The sequence below is a fragment of the Marmota monax genome, unplaced genomic scaffold (genome assembly GCF_021218885.2).
Source record: "Marmota monax isolate L192 unplaced genomic scaffold, Marmota_monax_Labrador192_F-V1.1 WCK01_AAM20220418_F8-fsc00012, whole genome shotgun sequence".
Taxonomy (NCBI): Eukaryota; Metazoa; Chordata; class Mammalia; order Rodentia; family Sciuridae; genus Marmota; species Marmota monax.
The window spans coordinates 29826849-29835507 of NW_026695227.1; the positions used below are offsets into that span (position 1 = coordinate 29826849).

Here is an 8659-nt window from a genome sequence, read left to right on the forward strand (position 1 = left end):
AGGTAAATTGTGTGTCTGTGTTTTATTTGATACCTTAGGAAATTCACTCGAGCAATCCTTAGTTTGGCTGCCCTCGCTGGATGAGGGCAGCAATTGATACCCATAATGTTGGGCTGCTCGAGGAGAATTTCCAGGTTGATTGAGGAAGCCAATATGGCGTCCATCGCTCGTCTCCATTTTTGCCTTCACTTCTGCCTCCTTTGGCGCCAAAAAAACGAGGGGAGGGTCTTTCCCCAGGCTTAGAGTTGCAGGCTCTGGCGTCATCACAGCCAACCATGGACCGCCATTATCGCCATTATCGGTCCCTTCCAGGCAGTACTTTTACAACCAGCCATGATAATTGATTTAACACCTGAAATGGGACCCCGGAAGATTCCTACTGGGATCTGTGGGCCATTACCCCCAGGCACTATAGGCTTAATTTTGGGACGAAATAATTTTAAAGAGGCAATCCCAGTAATACCGGGAGTTATTGATCCGTATTTTAGAGGTGAGCTAACAGTCACTGTAAAATCAGAATATGCCATTTGGCTTTCTACTAAAGACATGCTAGCCCAATTAATACTTTTACCCTGTTGCAGTCCAATTAAAACCTCGATTTCTGAGTCGCCAGAGTGTACTGTGCCCAGTTACTCCTGCAGGAGCACCCCCTACTGGAACTTAAAATTAATCACAAAAAATTTCGAGAAATTATAGATACTGGGGCAGATAAATCTGTTTTATCTCACTGATTTTGGCCCAAAACCTGGCCTTTACATACTGTGTCAACTTAGAAGGCATAAGGCAGATTTCTTAGCTTGCCCAGAGCACCCAGTATCTTTGCTGGGAGGCCTGAGATGGAAATACTGGAATTTTTAAGCCTTATGTTTTAGACACATTAGCAGTAAATTTATGGGGAAGAGATATCCTAAGCAGTTTAGGATTATTATTAGTAACTCCAAATTCCATCAGGTCATTTGAGGAATTTAATCAATGGTTTACTCCTAGGGATAGTGAGAGAAATTTACAGGATAAATACCTACTTATGACCCAGTATCCTTGACAGAGATTAATTAATGCACCAAATAAAAATTTGGGGGGCTCTGACTTTTTCCCCAGCCCAAAAGGCAGCAGAAAAGATCACTTGGCTCAGGGAAGAGCCAATTTGGGTTAGTCAGTGGCCTCTAACAGGGGAAAAACTTAAAATAGCTCGTATGTTAGTTGAAGAACAACTCCAAGCTGGTCACACAGTGCAACAACCTCCCACAGTAGAAGTATAAAGAAAAAAATCAAGCTGAGAAGCAGAATAGAATATATAAAGGGTACAGTTTTAAACATGGTAGTCTAGGAAGGATCCCTGAGAAGGTAACATTTGACCAAAGACTTGAATAAAGTAATGATATATGGTGGGTTGGACCCCAAGAGCAGTCTTTCCTCATGCAGGTAATAAAGGAGTCTTTCATATATAATAACTTTTAAATAATAATGAAATAGACCAAAATCAGTCTGCTCTTAATTATCACCATATATCTCTAACAATATCAGAGATAAAACACTCCTACTGAACAAAAATGAAAAAAAAAATCTTTAACTAGCCTAAATTCCAATTTGCTATGATTTCTACTGAATTTTAATGTTACTTATGTGAGCTTCCAGTTAGCACACTTTTTTGCATGTTTTGAGAACCAGAGAGGATAGGCCTAAGCAGAGAAAGAAGGCCATATGTTTGCAGAGTCTCTCCCAAATGGTTAGCAAAATACTGATCAGCACATAAGTGTGAGAAAACTCCCTGAGGATGGGAAAAGAACAATCCAAATGATGAGAAAAAACAATGAATGTCCAGAGTCAAACAGGGCTGAGAACAAGGTATGTTCCCACTAGATAGACGAGAAAAATAATTCCTGGGTAAAACACCCAAAAAAGGGTTGCCCCAATAATGGGAAATAATTGGCCTTGCACTATTCCCAACCCACCAAACAAATCACAAAATCAAGACCCAAAAAGAATCAAAGTTTCCAAATAACTTAAGGGCATTTCAGGATAAAGTTGAATATCTAAAGGAATACAAAAATGTTAGCATGCCACAAAGTAATATTAACAATGTTTGCTTATTCAAGATTATCAGACATACAAAGAGGCAGGAAAGCATCAGATATGATAACAAAATTGGTCAATTGAATCCCATGCAGGACTGATGCAAATGTTAAAACCGACAGAGAAGTTAACATAGTTGTCACAACTGTATTTCATATGTTCATAAAGTTAGGTATAAACATGAGACCAAACTAAACATTTATAAAAGTTAACCTCAGATTAGATATTGCAGAAGAAAAAATTAGTGAACTTGAATTCATAGCAAGAGAAATGATTTTTTAAAAAACACAAAGGACTAAAGCTGGCACTCAGAAGAAACTATTTTATCAGAGCATAGCCTACCTGGGTGAAGGGAAATAAACTTCAATCCACTCCAGCTATCCTGTGCCACCTAAGGAGGGAAAAAAATAATAAGAGGCATCAGGAAAGTTCACAGTTCAGAGCACAAGCTCACCAAAAGACTGAGAGCTAATTATAAAACTATAGAATGTTTCTTCTGTCTATGTACCCTACCATGACATTATTAAAGGCCTGCAATTCCTTTTACTGGGTATATCACATCCTCCTTTGACAAAAAATTCCAAGGCATACTAAATGGCAAAAATATGGCTTAAAAAGCAAATAATACAGTTTTAAATAACTGACCAAGCATCAGAACCAGAGTTATACATAGCACAAATGTTGGAATTATCACACCAGGAATCTAAGAAGACTGTGATTAATATGAGCAAGGCTTTAGTATAAAAAGTAGATAACATGCAAGAACAGATGGATAATATAAACAGAGAGATGGAAATTCTAAGAAAGATTTGAAAACATATGCTAGAGATCAAAAACATAGTGAGAAAACATAGTGAGATGTCTTTGAAGGGCACATTAGTAGACTGGATTTCGTTGAGGAAAGAATTTCTGAGATTGAGGTTGTCAATGTGATAGCTAAAATTTTATAAACTAACTACATCAAGTGTTAGTGAGAATATGAATGATCTGTAATTCTCATACACTGATGGTAAGAACATAAAAAAATATAACGACTTCAAAAAATAGTTTGACCTACATTTTCTCTTTTGTCTCTCCTGGTTAATGTCTATGACTTTACAGTTGTTTCTGTTTATTCCATTTGTTTCCATTTGCATTTTAAGTGCTCAATAAATAGTTGTGGAATGAACTATTTCATTCCACATCTCAAAGAAGAATAGCACATCTCAAAAAAACACAATTTGCTTCTGTCGCTATAGTGGAGTGGAAGACTCTAGGAGGTCAGAAGAGGGAGCAATCATCCCTCATGGATGAGGAAGCAGGGTTCTTACACTTCACCTTACTATGATGTGTGTGTGTGTGTGTGTGTTTACACATATGGAAATATCACAAAGCCATTAATTTATATAATTGATATGAGTTAATAATAATAATTTTAGGGGCTGGGGTTGTAGCTCAGCAGCAGAGCGCTTGCCTAGCATGTGTGTGTGAGTTACTGGGTTCGATTCTCAGCATCATATAAAAACAAATAAAATAAAGGTCCATTGAGGGCTGGGTTGTAGCTCAGTGGTAGAATGCTTGCCTATCATCCATGAGGCACTGGGTTCAATCCTCAGCACCACATAAATAAATACAAAATAAAGATATTGTGTCCTCCTAAAACTAAAAAATAAATATTAAAAAAAAAACGTCCACAGGCTGGGGATATAACTCAGTCGGTAGAGTGCTTGCCTCACATGCACAAGGCCCAGGGTTCAATTCCCAGCACCATAAAAAAAAGAAAGATCCATTGACAACTAAAAAAAAAATTTAATATTATTGTTGTTGTTTTAGAAACAAAAATAACATGGGCATAATAAAAAATAAATAAACTTTACTTTGAAGGGGGAAAGGATTTTAATGGGCAATGAGAAGTAGAAAAAGCCACCCCAAGCCAAAAAAAAAAAAAACAGCTTGGATAGAGACACAGAGGCTGACAACTGCAGAAAGGCTTAGGGAACAGAGCCCACAACCAACCAGAGACTCAGCACCTGCCCCTTCCCTGCCCGGCCCATATGTTGTTTTCTTTTAACATTTTTTCTTTGGATCTGTTTTGTTTTGATTGATCAGGGAAAGAAACTGCCTCAATCTACATATCACTTTTTAGAGAATAGATACTTTCTGTTTCCCCTCCTCACAAAGGCAAGATGGGCACCATTACTTAATGAACAGCAGTAAAAGCCATGATCAGAACAGCCTGACTCAGGCAAACCTATAGCATGATGTTCCTGGAAATATGTAGGAAACCTACTAAATTCTTGCTTGATCTATATAAGCAGAAAAGTTCTAGGTCAAGTAAACAAGTCTGATCAGAATCAAAAGCACAGAGTCACAGTCCCTCATTCAATTTCCAGACTTGAGCCAGTTTACAAACCCAGAACCCCTTGAATGAAGGGGAAACTAGTTCCCTTGAGGACAGACCCTGCTATGGTACACTACAAAAATTTATACTGCTAACCTTTCTCCCAACCCTTCTCCAAATCCAAAGTGATCTATGGTCTTTTACCAGGAAAACTGTGCACTGGGAAAAAAAATAATAATCAGACTTTCAGAGGATGACTAGACACTGGATCTGAACAGATACTAATTCTAGGAGACCCAAACTGTCACTAGGGCCAACAAGTCAGAGCCAGGGCTTATGGGAGTCAGGTGATCAACAGTTTTAGCTCAAGTTTATCTCACAGCACATCCCGTGTTGTTATTCTGCAGTTTTTCCCTAGGTTCAGAACTCATGTCTGGAAAGCTAGGCTCAGCAAAGATGGAATGGCCTCTTGAAGACTCTGGCACAAATTATAATGCACCAATTAGAAATATATGTAGGGCTGGGGTTGTGGCTCAGTGGCAAAGCACTTACTTGCCTTGCACTGGTTTCAATCCTCAGCACCACGTAAAAATAAACAAATAAAATAAAGTCATAAAAACATATATATATATATATATATATTAAAGACTTTTTAAAAAAGAATAAAGGGCTTGCTGGTGGGACTGCAAATTGGTGCAGCCAATTTGGAAAGCAGTATGGAGATTCCTTGGAAAGCTGGGAATGGAACCACCATTCGACTCAGCTATTCTCCTTCTCGGACTATTCCCAAAAAAACTAAAAAGAGCATATTACAGGGATACAGCTACATCAATGTTCATAGCAGCACAATTCACAATAGCTAGAATGTGGAACCAACCTAGATGCCCTTCAATAGATGAATGGATTAAAAAAATGTGGCATTTATACACAATGGAATATTACTCAGCACTAAAAAATAACAAAATCATGGCATTTGCAGGGAAATGGATGGCATTAGAGCAGATTATGCTAAGTGAAGTGTGAGCTGCCCAGAAGATGAAGGTCCAGGGAATGGATGGCTTCCATGGTACAACCTGGCTGTCTGTGAATATGAACTCTTCTTCTGTCCTTTCTTTTTTTTTTCCTTCTGTCCTTTCTGTCTCTGCTCAAAAAGAGCCTTTCCCCAACCCAGCATCCTCCCCTCTTTAACTTCATGATTTCCTGTCCTTTGAGGCTCTCAGGTAACTCAGAACTACTTCCCTTCTCCTGACTACTCTTCCTGTCCCTGTCCACTCCACCCTGTAATTCCTTACTGGCTTTCCTTCTCTCACACTCCACTAGGGGTTGGTTATCATATCTATAACAGATCTTCTTCTTCTTCTTCTTCTTCTTCTTCTTCTTCTTCTTCTTCTTCTCCTTCTTCTTCTTCTCCTTCTCCTTCTCCTTCTCCTTCTCCTTCTCCTTCTCCTTCTCCTCCCTCCTCCTCCTCCTCCTCCTCCTCCTCCTCCTCCTCCTTCTTCTTCTTCTTCCCCAAATCATCTTCCCATCCCATGACCTGGAATATTCCCTTGGACACACCCATAGGCTGACCTGACTACTTCCCTTTTTGCTGCCATCATCTTTGCTTTTACCTATATTCTCTTTGTGTGTGTGTGTGTGTGTACATATGTGTGTCCTGGGAATCAGACCCAGGGACCTCAGACATGCCAGGTAAACACTCTACCGCTGACCTACATACACCCCTAGCCCTGCATTCTTCTTTGTCTGTATCTCTGGAACACTTAGTCTATGTCTCTTGAACACAGTGGAGAGCCACCCTCTCACTGCCCATTTGTTGGCCAAAAACTAACCTACATTTGCTAAGTTTGTCTATGGGTCGCCCACTTGTGTCCCTGTTGAGTTATATGGGAATGGTGAGAATAAAGTTAAGGCAATGTCCAGAGTGCAAGAAGGACTGAGGATCTTAGTCATCCATTTCACTAATAAAAATGAATGAAATTATTTCAGTTGCCCTTGAATATCTTTCTTCATTCTCTGCATGCCAAACCTTGTCTTTCTTGTCAACACCAAGGATAGCTTTTCTGTAGTCCTCCCTAGGATTCTCCTCCACACCTTTCCACCTTTTCTCTTGCCTGTACCTTGGAACATTGAACAAAAGTGAATGTACAAAGCAAGAGTAGATATTTGGCTGAGAGATGAAGCTGGAAAGGTAGACTGGGAAAGACTGATTGGTTGATCAATCAATTGATTACTAATCATTTCAAATGTATTTGTTTAATTAATTGGTTTTTGTATTCTTACTATAGGTTAATTATTGCTTAGGACTGGGAATACATAATGGATCATGAATGACTTCTGACATTGAGGGTCTCACAGTTTTTTCATATCAGTCTTAAAAACAGTCTTTCGATTTTGGCAATGCTAGTACAGCACAAGTAGTTTCCTCCTTCCCAAGGCTGATTGAGTGACTTTTCATGATGGACCACTCTCCATTTTCTGTTGACACCCTTTGCTTTTTCTCATATTCAGTCTGCTTGGCTGGATATGAGAGTAACTTCAATACCCAGGCCTTCAATGAAAAAAATGCAGATGGCAGTAGTGACTATGGGATCTTCCAGCTGAATAACTTGTGGTGGGAAGACAAGCATTTCTCAGAAAATGCCTGCAACACTCTGTGCAGTAGTAAAGACTCTTACTTCCCCCCGAGGTCTGGGTGAAGTGGAGGCTGGCAAGGAGAAAACTGAATTCAGGAGAAAACTGAATGCACAGCTCCCTAGCACCTGACCCTCTGCCTGTGATGAGACGCTAAGTATGAGAAATAGAAGGACCCCCCCAACAGTCCTAGCACTAAAACAGAATTCTGCAGAGATTTTCTTGCCAAAAAGGAAGACTAGAGACATCCTGGCCCCTGACTAAACCCGTGATTCTCAGTCTCCATCTTATCATCCTCATTCATGGATTCCCATCCTTCAGAACAGACATCCTGTTCTTGATGCTCACAGAACCGCCACACCATTCTACATACTCACACACAGAACTCTGGACACTCTGAGCAATTTCCTGAAAAACAATTTCCTATTTCATCAGGTCCTGGATTAGTACTCAGAGACAGATTCAAAGAAAAGGCACAAAGCCAGGCAAAATAGAAGACAAACCCAATAAGGGACTCCAGATACAAAGGATTTCTGAAATTCAGGGTTCAGTTTCCTTGAAAATTTCTCCCCAAAATAACCAATTATTGAAAACAAGAAAAAGGATTTTCCCATCCCCACTCATCCACTTTTCTTTCAGAATTTGTGGATGAAGACATCGATGATGACATCCTCTGTGCCAAGAAGGTTGTGAAAGATCCTAAAAGCATGTCTTTTGATAAGGAGATTGGTGAGGAGATTGTGAAGGGGAGAGCCATTGTCTGCCAGGATGAGCCCAGATACCATGGATGTAAGCAACACCCATGCTGTAGAATTTGGCCTGGGTTTGGGAAGGGATGTTAGACTGTCCTCCTGACATGAAAATGAGGCAAAATAATACTGTGCTGCACTCATCGCAGACATCTCAGCTGTACCCACCCACATGTGTCTGGGATGGGCTCTCTATCTGCAACTCTTTCCCACAGCATAAACTGACTCCAGCCTCTGAGCCCCTTACATACTCTTGCCCCTGATATGGGTTGTTTCAGTAAAACACTGCAAAAGCAAGGATTTGTCCAAATACCTGGCCAGCTCTAAGCTGTGAAATTGCCTTTGAACATGTCTCCTGCAGAAGGTACCCATTGGTTGTGCCAATTCCTCAAAGTTCCTGAAAGCTCTGAATCTTCCCCCTATATCTGCCTCCAACATTAAAAAAATTATTTTACTTCACCTGTCTCAGGTAACATGCTTAAGAGCTGGATCATCATGGGGCTTTGCCAATGATAGAGACAATCAGTAATCCTATTCTCTCCAAATCTCCCCCCACCACCGAAGTTTCTCATATCTCCTCTGGAAAGATGATTAAGGAAAGTCCTTTCCTGAGAAACTTCTTGAAGGTTATCCAGTCTGGACTGAAATTGACAGAATATGGCCTTCTGGAACCTAGCTTTCATGATGCGAGCTCTTACGAAATTTATTTAGTGAAAATGTCTGGGAAGCAGGCACCATAGCATAATGATTACCATATTTGCCTCACATGCAAAAGTCCCTGTTCAAGATCAGCCCGTAAAGATATTTTTCCCACCCCTACCCAGCCCAGTCTCACTAGAGGGGTCTTTCCAAAGTTCTCAGCCAGCAAGACCTCCTTTAGAGTGTG

The 8659-nt window shown here is 40.1% G+C and overlaps 1 protein-coding gene across 1 annotated transcript; it reads left to right on the plus strand.

The window, feature by feature from the left end:
• Nucleotides 1-275: 275 nt before the first annotated feature.
• On the plus strand, nucleotides 276-8107 carry LOC124087180 (lysozyme C, milk isozyme-like). Its single transcript, XM_046435904.1, has 4 exons — nucleotides 276-315; nucleotides 6902-7054; nucleotides 7664-7753; nucleotides 8052-8107. The coding sequence occupies exons 1-4, from the start codon at nucleotides 276-278 to the stop codon at nucleotides 8105-8107; spliced, it is 339 nt and encodes a 112-aa protein (XP_046291860.1).
• The last annotated feature ends 552 nt before the right edge of the window (nucleotides 8108-8659 follow it).